Source organism: Meleagris gallopavo, chromosome 28 (assembly GCF_000146605.3).
Source record: "Meleagris gallopavo isolate NT-WF06-2002-E0010 breed Aviagen turkey brand Nicholas breeding stock chromosome 28, Turkey_5.1, whole genome shotgun sequence".
NCBI classification, from domain to species: Eukaryota; Metazoa; Chordata; class Aves; order Galliformes; family Phasianidae; genus Meleagris; species Meleagris gallopavo.
The window spans coordinates 3,131,995-3,152,582 of NC_015038.2; the positions used below are offsets into that span (position 1 = coordinate 3,131,995).

Sequence of the window (20,588 nt, forward strand, 5' to 3'; positions counted from 1 at the left end):
GAGAAGGGTCCTCAGCGATGTCGGCGACGTTGCCGGGGGTGCGGGGCGGCGGGGCGGAGCGTCTGGCGGCGGGGTCTGGGCGCCATCCTGAGAGGAATCCGGGCGGCCGGCGGCGGGAGAAACAAAATGGCGGCGCGGGAGCGAGCGCAGCGCTTACATCCGGCCCCGGCCGGCGCGAGCCCTTAGGCGCGGGCGGCGAGAGACTGCGCATGCATGAGACGTCACGCAGCTACGCTGCCGTTCATTGGGCAGTGTTGAGGCCACGCCCCCACGGAGGACGATGGAGGGGCACCGCCCACCTCTTAGCGTGGGGATTGCATCAGCCGCTGTGCTGCACGGTATTGCGCCCCCTGGCGGCCCGGCGGGGAGCTGCGCTGTTCCGACTGGGAGCGCAGGGAGCAGGGAGCATTCCGTCATAGCACGGCTGGGTTGGAAGGGACATCAGAGATCACCTCGATCCAACCCCCTGTCGCTGGCAGAGTTGCCAACCACTAAATCATGCACATCTCAACTGGATGTCCCCTCCTTAATTTAAAGCCGTTCCCCCCTTGTCCTATTACACAGACGAGCCCGACGCTCCTCCCCAGGTCCTGCTCCCGTTTCCATCCCTATTCCTGTCCCCATCCCACTGCTGCCCTGCAGGGTCACACGAGGTCCCACGCTGCCCCGTGCACTTCATCGCTTTATTTTCACTCTGCCGTGCTACAGCCAGGAGGGTCCCGCTGCTGGGGGGTGCCCCATGCCACCTCCCCCAGGCCCTCTCCCGCTCGATACAGTCTTTAAAACTTTTAATATAAAGTTTAAGTTCATTATTCTCGATCCTGAGAAACATTTCGTCCGTTTACGGAGCTCTCGCTGTAAACAAAGCACCACAGGCACCAAGCCTGCACCCCAGCACAGGGCCAGGCGGGGGGAAAGGAGGTGGCCGTGCTCCCCAGGGGGTGTTGGCGGGGGTCTCCCATTTCGGGATGGGCTCCTGCCATGCTGCTCTCCTTTGGGAGCAAATCCCCTGCGCTGGGAACGGCCTCAACGGCATCAAAGTGGGGAACAGATGTCCCGAAACCAACCTTGGCGATGCCACCGCCCCGGCGCCTGGCCGCGTGCTACACGTTGTCATTAAAAAAATTAAAATACAGATATCCCAAAGGAAGAAATAACCCCCCCCGACGCACCCTGACACTCCTTCCCACCCAACCCCCCCAGCATTGCTCCCTTGACACAAGGTAAACTTAAAAAAGAAGACGTCTAACGGCAGCTCCCTCTGGGCACATCCTGGCATCGGTGCCCATTCCTGGAGCTCAGAGCGTGCCGTGGCCACGGGATCCAAGGGCGAACCACCCCATCTTCTCCTGTGCCAAATCGAGGTCCCGCAGGCGGATGCCGACCTCCCCAAGGAGAATGTTCTCCCAAAAGCCTTCCTCGCTCAGCACGCTCAGCCGCAGCTCCCGTTGCTGCAGGTCGCCCCGAGGCACCCCATCGTAGACCAGCTGTGGGGACAGAGTGGGGCAGAACCTCAACCACGGACTCCAGCTGTCCCCCCATCGTCACCATCTCCATCTTCATCACCACCCCCCATCACCACCCCCAAACATCATCACCCCCGTTGCCATTGCCATCCCCATTCTAATCCCCATCACCATCCCCATACCATTTCGTTGTAGGTAGGGTTGCAGGTTTTCCGGGCCACTTTGGTTTTCCTCTTAGTGGTTTTCTGGGGATCAGGCAGCAGGTAGGTCTTGACATAGGGGTCAGGGTCGTTGCCATCCTGGAGGGGCTGCTGCAGAACAGAGCATGGGGCACCCTGTGAGCCTGGCAGTGGGGCTGGATCCTATCCCCATCGTCGCCAGGACATTGCGCACCTACCAGCCCCCGGATGTGCATCACCATGATGAAGAGCTTGTTGTTCTTGTAGGAGATGGAGAGCTTCACCTCCCCGCCAACCTTCCCCAGGGGACGAGCCCATGTGGTGTCTGGAGAGGAGGAGGAAGGACAAGGGAGGGGAGCAGGAGGGACATGGTCGGGCCATGGATGGGATATGGGGTTCACCCCAGCCCACCTACCTGCTGGCTTTGGGGCCGGGTTGGTGCCAGCTGCCTTCTCATCCCTGGGCAGCGGGTGGAAAAAGGTATAGATGAGGTCACACTGCAAGGCAAGGAAGGGCTGTTACCAGTGCTTCACATGCCACGTTTGTCCCATTGCCACCCAAGTTATCTTCACCAACACCCCCAGCCCACCCTCCTGGGGTCCTCCAGCCCCGCACCTCGGCCACCTCGGGGGCAGCGTGGATGAGATGCCAGATGTAGCCATTGAGTTCTTCTTTCCTCCTCTCAGCTACTGCCTCTCCTCGTGATCGGCCAATAATGAACCTACTGGGGAAGCTGTCAAAGGGCACAGACACTCAGTGACCCTGCAGGGCATTGGAAGCCCCGGTGCCAGGTCTGGGGGTACCTGGGCAGCAGCGAGGAGGGGAAGAGCAGGCGCAGCTTGTTGTGCAACTCCTGGAACTCCTCAAAGGTGCGCTGCACAAAGGTCACCTCGCTCGGGCTCTCCCGTTTCACCTTCACCACGTAGGTCTGCAGGGAGATGGGGCTGTGATACAGGATGGAGGCAACAGGATGCCCCATACCCAGCTGTGTCAGGGGTTCAGGGATAAAGAACGCCCCAGGACAGAGCGAGTTGTTCCTCTGCCCATCTCCTCAGGCTGTCCTCAGCCATCCCAACTCACATAGCCCTTGCTGGGGTTGAAGACCCTCTCATGGCGGCAGAGGAAGACATCGCAGATCCGGCCGGACGTCTTGATGGTGTGTGTGCGGGGGGCAAAGGAGAGGGTTGGGCGGGCATCAGAGCCTGTGAACTTCATCTGTGCCAGGTTGTGGATGAAGAAGTTGAGTTTGGTGGCCACACTGCCCAGGCTGGACTCAATCAACCTGCAACGAGGCCACGTGTTAGCATGGAGGCACTTGGCTGAGAAGCAGCTGGTGGCCATGCCTCTCTCCTGGGGGTCACCAACCCACATCCTATACCTGGTGAAGTAGGTGGTGGCATCAGCGTCAGTGTCCTGTGGCCTTAGTGCATCGTAGACATATTTGAGGTCCTCCAGGTCGGAAAGTTCAGGGATGCCACAGGACAGCATCTGGGCAGCGAGGTGAGGGTGGGTGGTGAGATGAGGACGCATCCCCCAGCCACCCCGTGGCCCTTCTGAGTGTCCCCAGATGCTCACCAGCCCCAGCAGGTTGAGGAAGAGATGGGTGTGCTTGCGGATCAGGTTATAAGCCTGGCAGCACAGATCGACGAAGTCGTGGAAGCGGCTAGAGGGCTTGTCCCCACCATTGATGACGTATGCCATGTCTGAGGTGAAGACAAACGGTGCCCGGTCCCTGCGTTGGGGGTATAGAGTGAGCACAGAGGCACGAGGGGAGGAACTTCACCCATAAAATCAGGAGGAACCCCAGTGTTAAGGAATCGCAACTCCATGTGGGCAATTGCAGTGAGCAGGAAGGTGAAATCAGAGGCATTCCTCACCTCTTGATGTTGCCAAACATCTGAGCGTGGCCCAGGAACCTGCCAAAATCGATGTGAAACATGTGGCCGGTGGTCTTGAGCATGATGTTGTCGTTGTGCCGGTCGCAGATCCCCAGCACATAGGTGGCCACACAGCAGCCAGCGCAGGATAGATGAAGTTCTCCACAGCCTGGAAAGGATGGAGAGAGAGGGAAATGCGGGGCAGCTCATCTATGCTGCTCCCCCATGAGATGTATATCATCCCTGGAGAGGTGGACACGCAGAGCAGGGACCCTGCCAGGCTGCTCCTCACCTTCTCATATTCATCCTCCTCGGGGTTGTGTTTCTGCAGCCAGTCAGCCAGTGGTCTGTCCTTAAAGGAGCCCGTCACACCGTGCTCCACCTGGATTTTGCGTAGGGTCTCGGCGTTGGGGATCATCTCCACCATGCCTGGCAGCCGAGACAGCGAGGTGAGACCTGTCCTTCCCACCCGGGGAGCACCAAGATCCCAGCACCCTTCATCACTAACCCTGATGTGACCGTCTACAGTGTCATCCTCCTACAGACAGTCTGGAGGGATCAAACCCAACAGTGGCTCACAGCAACCCATGGTGGCTTCTTTCCACAAACCCCCAGGGCCTCCCATGCTGTTGCCAATCTGAGAGCGTCACAGCTTGGTGACTGATGCCCTGATGCTGGGTTACCTCGTCCACGGCCCGTGGAGAAGCAGCGGAAGATGACCATGCGCATGTCCAGCCCCTCCTGCACCCAGATTTTGTTCATGATCCGGATCATCTGCAGTGTCAGCATGTCCTGCCGCAGATCATCGCCGCACTGCAAGCCCGTAGGGAGCCATCAGACCAAGGGTACCAAGGGAAGAGCATCCCACTGGGAATGGAGATGCTGTGCTGTGATTTGGGCAGTGCCGGGAGGATGAACTCACCTTAAAGATGACCCGGATATTTTCTCCGAGGGGATCGACGTTCTGGAAGGAGAGCTTCAGTGGGACGGCGTTGGAGTTGAAATAGGAGCAGTCCTGGCACCGGGGAAAGAAAAGGCAGCTCATCAGGGATAGGTGGCTCCTGGTGGGTGATGATACCCCAACCCCAGCACTCACCCGGGGCACTATCCCCTTCACCAGCAGGCTGGGGCTGAGCGGCAGCCGGCACGACCCATTAGCCTTGAAAAATTGCTTCACCTCCTCCAGCCCCTCACGCAGGATGCCCTGTGGGGAGGGACGTTGGGTGGCTGAGACCTGCCTGGACCCTGTGAGACCCCACAGATCCCAACACCCACCTGGCGTGCGGACGGAGCAGCATCCCTCACTTGTTGGGCCAGCCTGGCCAATGTGTTGACCAGCAGGCACTGCCGGTCAAACTCCTCCCGCAGCCCCTTCCCGCAGCAGCACAGCAGAGCTGCCAACAGGTACTGGTAGCGGATGCTGAACTGGGAATCTTTCAGGCCATCCTTCAGCAGCCTGCTCGCAGCACAAGCATTGTGGAGTCAGACATGTCCTGGAGCCACCCAGCCCGCTCTTGGTCCCCTCAGACTCACCAGAAGAAATAGTGGGTGATTTTCAGGTCACAGATTGCTCGCTTCATGAGGAAGCGCACCAGTGGGCTGTCCAGGTAGCACTCATACTTCAAGGCCTGGATTAGGGGAAGAGAGGACAGTTCTGGGATGCAGCAGGACCAGCACATGCCCCAAGCTGTGTTCTAGTCCAAGCATGTGCCCAGTGCTGCACCCCTACCCTGGCATGTATTCCATTACACATCACCGACCCAGCACACATCCACTGCTGCATCCCAATCCTGGTATGTGTCCCATGCAGCACCCCCATCCCAGTACGCGTATCACATTGCATCCCTGTCTCAGAACACATCCCGTGCAGCACCCCCATCCCAGCACACACCTGGACCAGCTGGGGCAAGTAGTCCAGCAGCTCCGTGTCAGAGATGGAGTCGATCCACTGCACGGCCGTCCTCCTCACCTCTTGGTCCGGGAACCTACATAGGGTAGTTGTCACATGGATAGCATTACCCCATGGGACGGCCCTGCCCACTCACCCTCCGCCAAGGACATGGCACCATTGGGGTTGGATGCTCCACCAAGTTGGTACGGAAGCCCACAACCTGCAGCACATGCTGCCCCATCCATGTCCATGCAACAGAGACTTACGTGGCATGAAGGAGCCCCAGGGCATCCTGGTGGCTCATGTAGGTCCACTGGCTCAGCAGGGCGTAGATGTCAGGCAGGCAGGCCCACTCCCAGCTGGGTGCACTGGCCAGCAGCATGGGCAGCGAGCCGGGTGCTGCATGGCAGTAGTAGCGCTTCTCCCACAGCCGTTTGCGGTCCGCATCTGTCAACCTGCAGCAGCAAGTGGGGATGGCAAAGACTGGGCGCAGGGCACTGCTCCGACCCCAGTGTGCATGGATAAAACCCTCCACAACCTTAAGAGAGCCAGTGGATGGGGCTGTGCCATGCTGCGTGATGCTGGGTGCTCCCCTGGTCCCAGGGACACCCATCACAGAGGTGACCGAGCTGCCGCAGGGACCCCACACCAGCTTGCCTGGCTTTGCACCCAGATGTTTTGCAGGCAAAATTAGTGCTGTCGCTGGGTCCTGGCGGGGTGGCTGTCAGTGGGGACACATCCACCACTGCTGCCGTGCTCTGTGGATCCAGGCACGGCTGCTGACACCCGATCCTCCCTGTTTATAGCATCGGCAGACGCCGGCCGGCTCAGCAGCACTGAGCAGCACAGCTCTGCTAAACCCCAAACTCATCCTCCAGCCCCAGCTGCTTCCCCAGACCAGCTGCTGGAGGCAGGATCAGGCCCCCAGATGCCCCCTGTGCATGCCAGCCAATGTTGGGGAGAGCTCAGCTGAGACCCCCCCCCGAGGAAGGATGATGCCGATTCCCTCCATTGCTCACCAATAGAGCGATTTCTTCTGCATCGCCTCCCGCAGCCTGCGCTGGTCCTCCTCACCCAGGCTGCCAAATTCGTACTTGGGGCTCACCTCGGCCGCCAGCGGGCTCACGAACTTCACGTCGAAAGCAGAGGTGGGGAAATCGATCTGGGACAAAGGGTGGGTGAGTGAGCGGGGGCTCAGCACACCTCCGGTGTCCCACTGCTGGGACCCACCTGCAGGATGACGCTGTCGGGTTGGTTGAAGTTGGGGGCACTCGATCTGGCTCTGGAGTTGTCCTGGGTCGCCGGCCACAAGCCCAAAAGCTTTCTCCCGCAGGTCAGGACCCTGGAGGAGAAAGGGGAGGCTGTTTGGAGGGGCTGCTCCCCCGGGGTTAGGGTGGCACCGCTGCATCCCAGCACTGAACCCTGGGGGACCCTCACAGCCCACCCTGGGGTGCCCGTGGTGGTTGGACACCCTACGCACTGCCTGAAGTTGAAGAGCGGAGTGGTGACCCAGCCCAGGGCCTCAGGGACCCGCCGCTGCCTGTTGGTGTCAGAGGAGCTCCCCGGGGGGGGGACGGGCACGGCGAAGAGCGTGACGCTGAGCAGCGTCTCCCGTGGCAGTCGGTTCACCTGGACGGGGAAGCAGATCCTGCAAGAGAGCAGTCAGAGCCCCACGGCACGGGTCAGCCCCGGCCCCCCACCTCGGAATGCCAACAGAGCTCAGCAAATGCCTTTGCTGCTGGCACCGGGGGTGCCACGTGCACCCTTACGTCATGGGCATCACCCCCCCCCCATGTTGGAGAGCTGGCTGCTCCCACACCCCTGCTTTGTCCTGGGTAGGTGATGGGGGGACACTGCATACTGACCTCGTCCCAGCTTCTCCCTGTCAGTGTGGGGGTCCTCAAGGAGCTCAAGGCATCCTGCCCACAGGGTGGGCAAGGGACGGGAGAGATGGGCAGAGGGAATGACTGCCACTGGGCGCACGTCCTTCAGGGGCACAGGCACCTTCTAAAATTATCCCATTCCCATCCCCACCTCTTTGCAAATGCCAGGCATGGCGAGGGCTCGGCACAGCCTCCCTGCCTGCTCTCAGGGCTATTCTGGGAGCAGATCCCCTTTCCCGAGTGCAAATAGGAGGTGGGAGACTGGCGCCAGGGGCAAGTGCTATTCCTGGGGATGACATAAGAGCTTCCATAACCCGAAAGCTGGGGAGAGGCACAGAGAGGAACTGCTGGAGGAGATAGTACGGCTGGGGACGGCACCGGGTACCCATGCCCACCCCACGGCCAGGGTGCTGCCTTACTGCTGGTCCCATATGATGAGGTGGAAAAGGTACTTGTAGACGTGGGCCTTTCTGGTGTGCAGGGGGCTGCATAGCTCCTTACCACCGTGCGTGATGGAGCAAGAGAGGTAGAAATCTTCATAGCTGCAAGGGGAGCAAAAGAAACGTGAGTGGGGGGAGCAGCCACAGCTCTGAGGGTGCTTGGGGTTCACCTAGCCAAAGGGGAAACCTCACAGCAGTGGGGTTGGGAAGGGGGGAGGCAAGGAGGCTCGGATCTGTTCCCATGGCCGGCCACACTCTAATGAAGCCCCTCCACAAGTGGCTCGCCTTCCCCAGCTTTGCACAAGGGGGGTGGATACAGAGCCAGCAGCCCCTGTCCTTCCCATCCCCATCACCATATGGCATCGTGCATACCGTCACACGGGGGGCTGCCGGGGGGGCCCTGCCATGTGGCAGGTGCCGAGCGACAATCCGGGAAGGGCTGCGGGGCTCTGGAGGTCAGGGGATGTCGGCATTTCCCAGGCTACCGCCTTTGTTCAGAGCCAGTCACCAGGGGGAATACATTAAAGACAGGACAAAGGCGAGGGGTCCCCGGCGGGGCGGCTGCAGCCGACGCTGCTGCCTCACACGCCCTCCCCGCGGTGGGCTCCTGGACTGCCATCGTCTCCCCTGCGTGGGGCTGAGAGCGGGCACGGGCATCGGGGCCATCTGTCACATCACCGGGAGCCTGGGAGGGATGCTGGAGCCTTGGGGATTTGTGTGGTTGGAGAGGGAGAGCAGCACAGAGCCCGTGCCATCCGCCTGCGCCGTGCAAGCATCGCTCACTGCACATCGAACGTGGCTCGTAATTCTGTCCTTAAGGAACCTTGGGGTGGGCTAGTATTTACGCTGAATATTTAGCAGCCTAGAGATGGAACTAATGGATCTGAGCCCCAGGACATGCAGGTAGAGGTTGAGCAAGGTCCACGTGGCCATCCTACCTGGCAGCCCAGGTGATGGGGATGCGGTGCGTGGCGTAAACGGTGAAGGAGAGTGGGCAGGAGAGCAGGCGAGCCTCCTGCACCACGCCGTGCTCCCGGCTCCATTGCACAGCTGTCTGGAAGTCAGCATTGAAGGTGCTGCAGTAAAGCCCCACCAGGTCCAGGATGGCAGCCGTCAGGCTCTCCACGATCCTCTCTGCAGGGGAGAAAGGAGAGGAGTGACACGGAGCTGCCCCAGACCTGCAGTCCTGCTACGTCCCATAGGGAGGCCCTAAAATGGGGCTGGGATGCTGGAGGGGACCCTGGGCAGGGCTCTGCTCTGAGGCATGAGGAGGAATTGCAGGCTCCCACTTTGCTGAGCTGCTGGGGAGGAACAATAGGCACGGCCTCCTGAAACCCTCTTTTCTTAAGAAGGGTTTCAAACCCATTTTCGGCTTTAATAATTGAGGAGGAGGGGTTTGAAGATTAAAAGCACTAAGAACTTCAGTCCAGAAGGGGAGGAGGAGAATTGAAATACCTCGATTTTCCCTCTTGGCCAGAACATTTGGATCCTGCAGAGGAAAAAAGAAAAGAAACCACAAGAGCAATATCAGCATGAGCCCCGTGCATCGCTGTGGCTGGGAGCAGCTCTCCAAGCCAGCAGCTTTACGTAAGCAGCCGGGGTGAGCACCAAGGTCCCAGCCCTTCACTGCTGCCTGCTCCCAGCTATTGAGGAATTTTCCACGTGGTGTAAAGGAAAGGAGTGAATGGGATCAACCTGCAAACAGGGCTTTCCCTCTGCAACCACCCCTGGTCTCCTCAGCCCTTACCTTCTGGATTTTGGGCTGCATGCGGGAGGGGCAGGGGGGCATCTGGTTGAGGGCTGTTGTGATTTCCTGTGACTCAACGGCAGCCAGGGCGTTGCAGATGGCCATGACCGACTGGATCACCCTCTCTGCCTTCAGTGGGAAGTCTCCCTGTGGGGAAGAGGGAGGCTGAGCAGAGCCCAGAGCCAGGGTAAAGCAGAGCCCAGGTCTTTTGGGGAGTCTGCAGCAATAGGGCACGGGGCAGGGAGCAACATCTGCACCCTCCTGTGCATAACTGAATACCAAGGAGAGGAATAAACGTTGCCATCAGTCTTTATAGCAGCTCCTCAGCTTGCTACACACCATACACCGTGAGTGCATCAGCCTGTGCCTCAGTTTCCTCTCATTTCCCAGCCTTTCCCTTCCCTGAAGTACCCTTAGAGCCATCACAAGTGGAAAAAGTCCACAGTAAATGCTGCTGGGGTCCAGAGAAAAATGGGAACCCACTCTTTTGTGGCGGTGCTGTCCTCTTGGGTGTGCGGCAGCCCCCTGGGCACAGGGACGGGGTGGGATGGGGTGGATCTGTGCAGGAGCACTGAGCGATGCTCAATAGGGATGGATCCCCGAGGAGAAGAGGCTGCACCCTCAAAAGCACTCACCTCAGCTGCCAGGAATGTATCCACCTCGTTGTGGAAGGTGTCGAAGAGGAGACTCAGGGCCTGCCTAGGGGACAGAGTGCAGAGCTCAGCCCTGTGAGGAGGGTGGACACATGGGACTGTGCTTGCCCTGTCCCCCATTACCTGCTGATGGTCTGCTTGATAGGCCTCTCCTGGAGGTGGATGTAGTGGTTGAGGGTGGAGGGGCTCTGGTCATCGCTGGCCTGGAGGAGGAGAGAGGCTGTGCCATGTGCTGTGCCATCCCTCCTGCCCCTCTTCTCACCCCCTTCAGCAGGCTGATATGGGGCTGGGAGCTGCAACCTGGCATTAGCTAACCCCTAACCCAGCAAAGCATCCCTGGGGGCAGTGGGGATGCAGGATCAGAGCAGGATCCCTGTGCAGGCATTCAGGGTGATCCCTGTGCTGGCACCCACCGTCCGGGCCAGGTCGCTGCGCACCGCCTTCCTCCTCATCAGCTGCAGGCGGATGTCGATGTCAAATTTCCTGCAGTGCTGGATGTATTCATGGCTCCCTAACGCGTGCTTGCTGTGGGGACACAGACAACAGGGTCACTGCATGGCCCCTCTTCACCTGCTTAGGAACAGGCTGGGGGAAAATCCCCTAAATCCAACCCTATGCTAACACCCGGTGGCTGAGCACGGCCAGGGTTTGGCTGCGCTTCCTTTGCCTGCAAAACATTTCACTGAGTTGCTGTGCTAGGAAAGCCTTAAGAATATACTATTGTTTTTCCTCCTTCCTCTGTGCCCTCCATAAAGCTGTGGCCAGCCCTGCTGGGAGCAGGCATGGAGGAGGCTGGCTGAAAGCCTGGCACCGTGGGCTTCTGCAGAATGGGAAAGCCCCACATTAAGGTCCGTGGAGCTTGCTGTACAGCCCTGCTTTCTTTGCCAGCTTCAGAGTAGAATGAACCAATTCAGCCCTTGCTGTCACCACTGGGCAGAGTGCCGCAGGGCGGGCAGCACATCTGCAGGCTCAATGGCAGGATGGAGTCGCAATGGCAGGATGCAGGGGGGTGGTGGGGCTGCAGGGGATGGGGACACGGAGCCCCAATCACTGTGTGGCCATCGTCGCTGGGCCCTGCCCTGCTGCAGGAGGATGGGGAGGAGGCACAGCAGGAAGCCTGGCTTGGGCAGAAATGTGCCCTTATCACACAGGGCCAGCATCCTGAGCACCCCGCCTCGGGATGCAAACATCCCCTGGGATGCTCAGCCCGGCCCTGCCTTTCTCCTGCACCTTACAAATGTAAGTTGGCAGAAAGCACCAGCAGCTCGGGCTGGTTTGGAGAGCTCGAGTGCCCAACTGGCTCTGCACGGAGGGTTTTGGCACTTCCAGCATCTCGTCTGCTGGGGGAAGATGTGGAAAGAAAGGGCCGACAATAAAAGGGCTTTATTTCCCAGGGCTTTCTCAAAGGTCCTTTGAGGGCTGTGGGAGATACAGGAGCTGCTCACTGGGGACGGGCTGTACTGCTCCCAGCCCAGGATGCCTGGGATACCAGGGAGGACAACGCAGCTGCAACTACTTTCCAAATGGAGAAATTAGGTAGAAATGAGAGGATTCATTTTAAATCACCCAGAAATCCTCCCGCAGAGCCCAGGATAGACTCACAGCCCCACCTTTCTGCCTGAGCAGCATCCATTCTCGAAAGCCCTGCCTTCCTCCTTAAAGTGCAGGCTGTAAAAAGATGGCAAAGCACCGTCCTTTTGTTTGGTGCAAGTCCCATTTTTCCAGCAGCAACTGCTTCTAGTTAAGCCTCATTAGAGAAAACAGAGAACATCTTGCTGACAACGACAGCATTTACAGAAGGGAAAAACCCAACAACTGAAATGCTGTGGGTACTGAGGGGCAATGCAACTGCTGTGTGCAAGCAACCCTGCTGCATCCATGCACACAAATGCACACAGACACACACGTGTGCATGCACACCCATGCACAAAAGCACATATGTACATACATATGATGGGCTCTGCATCCTCTGTGCCAGTGCTGTGCAAGCTATCCCGTGCTGAACAATTCCCAGCTGCCCCCTTAGGGCCTAAAAGTGCAGCTCCTGGACTCCATGGCAAAGCTCCCATGATTTGAAGCAGCACGGCCAGGCTGTGGGGCTGCTGTCCAAGAAGAGCTGGAGCTGATTTGCTGCAGGCAGTCCTGGGAAGCACTGCGTGTGCCCATGAGTGCATGGCTGCTGCTGCCTCCATGCTGCACCTCGCTCTGGATGGAGCTTTCCCCAGCCATCAGACCCAGAACTGCAGCTTTCCTGCAGCGAAAGCAGGGCTGGGGGGAGCAGCAAGTTGGGGGGGGCGTGCAAAAGGCTCTGCATGGTCCCAGCTTTAGCAGGAAAAGGAAAACTATCCCCTTTCTCTCTGCTTTGCATTGCAGGATGTTTCCGAGGCGCCCCAAATCTCTGCCACCTCACTTGGAAATGGTGTTCCCACCCCATCCTGTATTCAAAAAACAAGCTAAGGGAGTGTCAAGACCGTTATTAATGCTCTCCCAAAAAGCTTTTTTGGCAGCTCCACGGTCTTCAGGCCCTTCCCCAGGCTGCAGTCTCGTGAGGCACATCTGACTTGTATCCTGCCTGGGAAAGGATGCTCCCAACACGCTGATTTTGGCAAGAGCACTGCAGTGGCTCAGGAGGCAGGGATTGACCCTGGCCATCCACCCGCATGAGCCGACAAGAGACGCACGGTGCTGGCTGCTTTCCCCTCTCCACCACTCACTTTTGCAAGAATTCCTCCAAGCCACAGAGCTTGAGCACAAAATCCTCAACATCAACGGTGTGCAGCTCGTCGTGCGTGTAGCACAGCGTCTGGTAGATGAGCAGATCCACAGTGGAGGAGCCTATGGGGACAGGGAGCAGAGAGGTGAGCATCCCCAAGCTGGCACTGCCCCGGAACCCCTCCAACTCCCCCCTTGGCATTGCTGGGGGGCTCTCCCCACTTTGCAGCCCACTTACAGTCGCAGGTGAAGGTGAGGGGCTCCTGCAGGCTGTCACACAGCACTGTCACCTTCAGGCTGATGCCGTGCCCCAGGTGCTCAGGGCTGAGGCTGACTGCACTCCACACGAAGCCGGTCAGGGAATAGTCCTGGGGGCTGGAGCTGGACCGCAGCCTGCAGGCAAAGAGCAGGCTGAGGGGTGGCTTTCTATTTCCCCCTCCAAATGCCTCCGTTTGGGGAGATCTCACAGAGCCTGGCAGCCCCAAGCAAGGGCTTGGAGTGCAGCAAGGGATGGCTCATGCAAGTCCACGGTACTCACACATCCAGCATATGGCAGAAAGCAGCCACCTCCTCGTCCCTCTCCTCCGACACCTCAAAGAGCTCATAGCCATTGGCTAAGGAGCGTGGCCTGGGTGGGACCTGTGGGTAGAGCATGAACCCATCAGCAACACTCGGGTGCTTCATGCCTCCCTCATCCCACATTGCTTCTGTTTAGCTCAGGAGCTTCATCCTGCCCAGTCATGCAGAGGGACTCCAGGATGCCAAGGGACCAACCCTGGGACACTGGGGGCTTCAGCAGAGCCAGGCTCCCCCCGCTCATGGGGGTCCCCAAGCCTCCATCGCTCTTCTGCAGCAAACAATGGCCCCGCTGTCAGAGCAATTAACCCAGCCAGCAGCTAACGGGAGGCAGAGAAAGGCAGAGAACACAGCAGCCACTAAAGACAATTTTAATGCCCTTTTATAATTGGTTTCTGGCAGCGAGGAAGCTGAGGGTGACTTACATGGCCCCCACCAGCTGCACCGCTCACCCACCACAGAGCAGGGACCCGGGGGGAGCTGAGTTTGGGGGGAACGAGTCCACTGCAGCCCCCCGGCATTCGCTCCCCAGGCTCCTGGGGGCACAGCAGGGCTGGGAGTGAGGCGAGGAGATGGGACACAACCGTAACTCACCCTGTTGCCATCTGTGGGGAGAGAACAGCCCCTTACCGGGTCAGCAGAGATCCTGCGGTTCTTGTTGGGTGCCACATTCTTCCTGTTGCCAAATCGGGAGACGTAGGTCCGCGGGGGGACCTGGGGGGGCATGGTTTTGCTCCGTGCCACCGGTTTACCACTCGATTCCTTCTCAAAGATGCTCCTGCCCTCTTTCCAGCTGCGGGCAGCTTCCCGCAGCACCTGGGACTCGTAGGTGGACTTTAGGTTGAGGCAGGTGATGGCATCGTTGATGCCCTCGTAGTCAGCCAGGCCGTAGGGATCCTCCTCGGAGATGCGGCGGGCGAGCAGCTTGCCGCGGGGCTGCTCATGGGCTGAGAACACGTTGACGTCCCTGGGCTGGGGTCCTTTGGAGGACGGCGGGGATCCCTTCCCCAGGCGCCGGCTGCCTTCGGGGTGGCTCCGCACGGAATTCCGGGGAGGCAGCGGCGGCGGGGAGAGCTTTTTGGGGGATCCTCCATTGCTGTCAAGAGGTGAAGTGCCATTTAGGGGCTCCCCGAGAAAATCACCTTCAGAGCCATCGAAGATGTAGAGGTAGTCCCCGGCCAGCGGGGTCTTCAGCCAGCCCGGACCCTCTGTGCCGGTGGGTGCAGCGTTGGGCTGTGGCGGGGGCGTGGGGAGGGCTGGGGTCAGCCCCTCGGGCGCTGCATTATTGCAGAGCGCAGGGTCGGAGCCGGACAGACCACGCGTGGCTTTGATCCCGGTGCACCCATGGGTGTTTTCGGGCTCATCCCAGGAGATGAGGGGCGGCTCGGCGCGCTGCTTGGCCCGGCTCTCCTCCTTGTCCTGCCGCAGTCGCGACAGCGCGTCGTATTCCATCTGCAGGGCCTCGGCCAGCGCCAGCTCCTTGCGGCTGATGCCCACCGACTCCAGGGACTTCCAGTGCTCTCCATTGCCACGCGTGGCAGACATCGCTCTGGGATCGCTTCCTAACCGTGCTCAGGGCTCAGGAGGAAGGCATGCTGCACCGCCGGCCACCTGGGCGGAGGGGAAAGGTAAGGGTGAAGGGCTTGGAGAGCTCGTTAAGGACCTAACGAGAGAGCAGAGAGAGCCGCGGCCATGGGCGTGCACCCAGGGGTCAGTTTGGAACGGAGGAGCCCATCGTGGATGGACGCTGAGGGCTGGAGGTACGGCCCTCCCTCCCTGCAAACACAGAAAGGAAGCGTCAGGAGCTTGGAAGTGTGGTGGCTTAAGTGAAGATTTGGCAGCCCCCAGGCAGGTGGGGAAGGGCTGCTCGGCCCCACAGCTGTGGGGCTGTTGCTGGGTTTCCCCGAAGACAAAATAAGACGGACAAAATAAGACAGCGAGTGGGGAAGGCAGCGGGGCCGACGTCTGGGGCTGACTCAACACGTAACCCTGCTGCCCACACGGGCTTTGCAGCTGCACGGGGCTCTACAAGCTCACCGCACGGCTTTGAGCTCCCTGGTAGCCATGGGAGCATCGCTGTGTTGGGAAAAACATGGCCTCCATCAGCAAAAACGTCGGGAACAGAAGGGAAGAGCAGCGAGAGAAGAGCGAAGGAGGAAGGAAGGGGTGTCTGCAACTCCTGCCTTGCCTCCCACTGGGTACTTATTTGGTTGGCATCACGCACGGGCAGTGAGGCAGAACCCCCCCAGCCTGCCTTGAGGGCTCTGCCCAGCACACACTGCTTTCTGCCCACCCCAAACCCCCAGGGACCCACGCGTAGCCCCAAACAGCTGCCACTCCCACTGCTATTCCCTCTGTGCCCACCTACCCAAGAGGCTTCAGGGAACAAGAAACACGGCCCAACCCTCCCAAACAAACCCAGCGAGTTCATCTGAGCCCCCCCCACATCCCCATCGAAGCCCACCAGCCCCAGGGAGGTGCTCAGAGCCGTCTGCTGTGCATTAGCAGGGATGCTGATACATCCCCAGGGCCCCCAGCATTGCACAGCCTCCAAACCCAGCGATTTTGCAGAACTCAGCTGCATGCAGAGAGACGGAAAAGCCCGACTTGAAACCACCTTTCTGGCCCTGACCACGATATCAAAACCGCAACGACCGCAGAGCAGAGAACCCAGAGATGGCTGCTCCTCCTGGCCAGGAATCACCCTTCAAGGAAGGATTACCTCCTCTTCCCTGCCCAGCAAAATAAATCGCGAAGTGGATGTTAAACAGAGAAGTGGAGTGAGCCCAAAACCCCTGGAGACGCTCAGCACTTGGCATCTCCGGAGCTGAGAGCCAGCTGGGTGTTTTCTTGCTCCATCCAGGGCTCATGAGACTCAGTGAGGGACAGACATGAGGTCTGCACGGCAGCCCAGGACATCCAAACTGCCCCCAGAGCCCTGAGCCACTTGGCCTTAAAGGGACCAGATGGCTGCTAATGAGCCCAGCCCAGGCTTTGCCTGCTGCAAACACGTTTCTTCCCCAAGACAGCAGGGACTCGACCCTCAGCGTGAGCCCCAGCATGAAGCTGGCTGCACACCTCGCTGAAATAAGCTTTGTTGAGCTGTCTAAATTGTAGGGAGTCAGACTGGAGGTGTTCCCTTTCCCCAGCACTTTGGCCCCTGTTGGCAGCCAGGAAAACCAGAAATCCCAAAAGCTGGCAGCGCTGGGCAGCTGGAAGCTGAACAAAGCAAATCTGCTTGAAACCCCAAAGCGATAAAATAAACTTTTTTTTTTTTCCTTTTCAATTTTTCGTTTGTGGCTGACAAAGCTGCAAATCCATCCTCATCTCCAAGAGAAGCACCCACAGCAGGCAAAGCAGCCCCAAAGCAGTGATCCCCATCCTAGGGCAGCAGGACCACGGCCATGCAAAGCCACACGAAGGAGCCCCAAACAGCTGCTCCACACTGGGGTTTGCCATGGGGCCGTTCCCACTGAATGCCTCCTCCACCCTGCAGTTATTAGAGAAAAAATTACATAGGGCTGAAAGCTGCGGATGAGGACTCAGCCAGGGGACTCCAGAGACAGAACTGAATTCCAGAGATGCAGACAAGCAGATTTTTTTTTCTTCCTCTTTAGAATACCATTACTCATCATATAGGGATAATTTTCTGACTTTAAATTTCCTGGCTTTTGCCATGGTCACGTCAGCCTCGGGAGAGCGTTCGGCTGCGTCCCACCTTTCGGAGAAAAGCTTTGCAGTGCTGAGCTCCTCCAGCACGTGGAGCAGCCCAGGAGGGGAAAGCACTTGTCCTGGGAAACCCGCAGCCCTGTGGTGGTTTAACAGGATTTTCTACATATTTTGAAGCAGTCAAGGAGATTGCAGCCTTGTGGGGAACCACACGCAGACACCACATCCCTCGTGCTCCTGCCAGGAGCTGCAGCTCTTTGAGCTGTCACAGCAGCAGAGAAGAGGGACATTTCCCCATCCGAGTGCCCCAAACCCGCCTTTCCTCCAGTTCTGAGATACACAAGCGCTGTCTCCATCCCACACCTCCAACATCTGCAGCCCCCAGCTGTGCCCAGGGGTTCCCCACCTCCTTATACCTGCATCCCCCAAGCACTGGCTGATGCTTTTGGTCTCTGGAGCTCACGAGCTCTCTGCATTGCTCCCCTTGTCCCTGTACCCCAGGGACAATCCACGTCCTCGTGCAAAGAGCTGAGCATCAGGGTGGGAGGAGGGCGAGGAGATGGAGGTGCAGGGTGGACCAGTGCTCTCTCACCCTCCCTCCCTTCCCCCTCACAAGCAGCTGCACGGGGAGCAGATCGAAATGGCTGAAGCATTTGGGAAGACATCAAACAGCTGAGGGTGAGGAAGCAAAGCGAGCCCTGGAGGAGCACTTTGCTGGGTGTGGGAGCTGGGGGATGGAGGTTATGCCTATCAAGGGGAGACAATCCCTGACCATTTATAATCCGGCAGAGGGAGGAGCAGCAGTGAGGAGGATAAAGCATCAAGCTTCACCTCTGGGGCTGCAGGTCCATCCATCCTGTGCTGCTCCCACTGCATGGGGCCAGGGCCACGTTCCCAGCATGTTACAAGCTGACAAATCTTCCAGGATGTCCAGGAGCTCCAGCAGCAAGGATGATCCCATGTCCAAAACCAGCCCCACGCAGCTCCTAAATGGGGCTGTGCCCCTCTCTGGCTCCAGCACTCCAGAGCACGCAGCTCCCAGCCCTTCCTGCACTGAAACTAACTCCGCTCTCAATTCTCTTCCCCTCCAAAATGGAAGTGGGAGCTGTGGGAGCTCCCAGCAAAGCAGTGACCAAGGGAAGCTCGCTGGCTTGGTCTCCCAGGTTTTGTTTTGACACAGCTGCAATGTGGGATTTTATTCCCAGGTTGGAGCTGCAGTTCCAGAAAGGGAACTTGCTCTAAAATCTGGTCACCTAAAACCGAAACCCCGAGCGCGTCATTCCTGGAGCCACACTCAGCACCACCAAAACACACCAATAACCAGCAAAACCGACCTGATTTCTCCCTAAAACTGATCCCAACGGATGCTTTGCAGTTGCTCCAATTGTTTTCCCGTGGAGCTCCATGTTCTCCCCATGCAGCTCTGCACACAGTTCTGCACACGCCGAGCCCAGCAAACGCCCTGAAAACAAACAACGCCATTTGCTCCCAACCTGTTGCCTTACAGCACGAGGAGTTTCTTCCTCTTTAGGCCCATGCATCTCCTATTAATAGCAGAGCAGAGCCCGGCGCAGTGCAAGCTCTCTGGAGGAGGCAGGATGTGAAGTGCTCCGATGCCAAATGCTCTTCAAGCATTTTGCTACGCATTTCCACTCCTGGGAGGAAATCCTGCCTGGGGAAGATGGGTCAGGCTCAGGATGGGAAAACCCCTGACCTGGGGCGGCTGAAGGAGGGAGCCCTGCCCAGGATCCAGCCCATGCCCAGGGACAGCAGAGGGGACGGCAGTGGGACGTCACAGCCTTGCAGTGAGGTATGACAGCCACACACCCACACAGGAATGCTGAACTTCGCCCAGCATCTGGTAGTAAAAGCACAGGGGACACAGGAAGGGACACAGCTGGGACGTTTCTGCAGAGCCACTCACCACTTCTGCCCTCTGCTCCCCAGCCCCAGGTGCATCCGTGTCACACCCAGGGCTGGGGTTTCTGAATCACTCAGTCCTCCCTCCTCCAGTGCCCAGCACCCAAACCCAGGGCCGGGTTCTGTCTGTGCTCAGCATCCGCAGGGGATGCTTGTGGTGTGGGTGCACGGCTTCTATGCAAATTTCAGCTTCCTCAGTTCCCTCCAAGCAGGGGTTGTTACATATATTTATACATATATCCACCCTGCATAGCCCACAGTGTAAAGCACAGCAGTTCCAGGCTCAGTGACCCTCACTGCCCTCACACTACCAGCCCAGCATCTCACTGGGAGGTGCTGGAAGCTGCAGCAGCCCCTGCTCTGCAAAGGGATCATGAGCTGCACGTTCAGTTCCTGCAGCCACAGGGTTCCCCACCATCCAGAGGACAAACAGCACTTTGGTTGTGCCACCTCCCGGCTCTCCCCATTGGGATGCCAGCAGATCCAGCCGTGTGATGGGAACCGGTTCCGTGCACCGCTCGGATTTACATCTCATGGGATTAAGACACAGCCATGCATGCCGGTCAGGCGCGCCCCGCTCCTCCCCAGCACCAAAGCGCACGGAAACGCCTGGCTCGGGATGGGGCGGTGGCTGCAGCCTCACCCCCAGGGTGCTGGCAGCGGCTGCACATCGCGGTGTGCATCCAGGCAACGCACAGCGTGCACTCACACTGCAGCACGCGAGGATGGAGAGGCGGCTCCTTGCTCCCGCAGCTCCGGCTTTCATATTTCAGGCCCCGTATTTCGGGTGGTGCTGCTGAAATGAGGTGGGGCTGCACCTGGTTGGGGGCTTTGAGATCTGAGCAGCCCGTTTCTCTCACCCCCATCGCACTCCTCGCCATGCTTACCCTCCCGATTTAGGAGGAAAAGATTGATTTTTCTGCTAGTTCACCCCAGCCCAGATCCTGTGAACAATTGCATTCGTGCTTGGCATATACACACGAATAGCTGCGGTTAAGTCAATACATCTCCTTTGCTTAGGGGCAATAGCTCACATTTCTCTGGAGTTTACTGTTAAATACACACATGAACATATCTGCAAGTTCAGGATCCGGGAGCAGAAAGCATCCAGGCTGCAGCAAGCCCGGCATCCTGAGAAGCACCTCCAGCCCCGTGTGCTGCCCAGAGCCCATGGCTGCACCGTGGGAAGGGCTGAGCCTGCCCTCCAGCCCTGCCTGTCCCCATCCCCATCCCCGTCCCCATCCTTTGGGGGGACACTTTGACATCACGACCGAGCACACGGAGCCCAGCGCTGCCTCCTCCCCACCACTCACACCTGGCAACTTCGCAATCCGATGGGCACCGTTCCATTGTTCTGCAACGCACCCCACACAACTCCTCCCCGCACGGCACACTTAAAGGACGGGACCCCAGCCCCGCTGCACCCCCCTCTTACCTCGCGGTCCTTCGGGCGCTGCCAGGAGCCGAACCGCCTCCCTGCAGCGCTGCACCGAACAGCGCGGATCAACGCCGCGAAGCGTTGAAAAACCCGGAGCGAGCAGCTAAAAATCTCGGGACCGGCCTCCTCCCGCCGAC

At 58.9% G+C, this 20,588-nt stretch overlaps 1 protein-coding gene across 1 annotated transcript; it reads right to left on the reverse strand.

Moving 5' to 3' along the window:
- Positions 1-644: 644 nt before the first annotated feature.
- Positions 645-16,698, reverse strand: PIK3C2B (phosphatidylinositol-4-phosphate 3-kinase catalytic subunit type 2 beta). Its single transcript, XM_010724225.3, is given in 33 exon segments — positions 645-1,487; positions 1,649-1,777; positions 1,864-1,970; positions 2,061-2,142; positions 2,261-2,378; positions 2,449-2,573; positions 2,726-2,927; positions 3,024-3,133; positions 3,221-3,377; positions 3,523-3,670; positions 3,673-3,691; positions 3,815-3,951; positions 4,206-4,335; positions 4,445-4,537; positions 4,619-4,726; positions 4,798-4,978; positions 5,056-5,150; positions 5,414-5,507; positions 5,680-5,868; positions 6,433-6,575; positions 6,644-6,755; positions 6,894-7,061; positions 7,716-7,838; positions 8,675-8,870; positions 9,192-9,225; positions 9,484-9,630; positions 10,119-10,182; positions 10,260-10,339; positions 10,550-10,661; positions 12,851-12,971; positions 13,087-13,241; positions 13,387-13,487; positions 14,055-16,698. Coding segments are annotated over 33 exon segments (4,884 nt in total). The 5' UTR covers positions 14,970-16,698; the 3' UTR covers positions 645-1,298.
- Between the last annotated feature and the right edge of the window lie 3,890 nt (positions 16,699-20,588).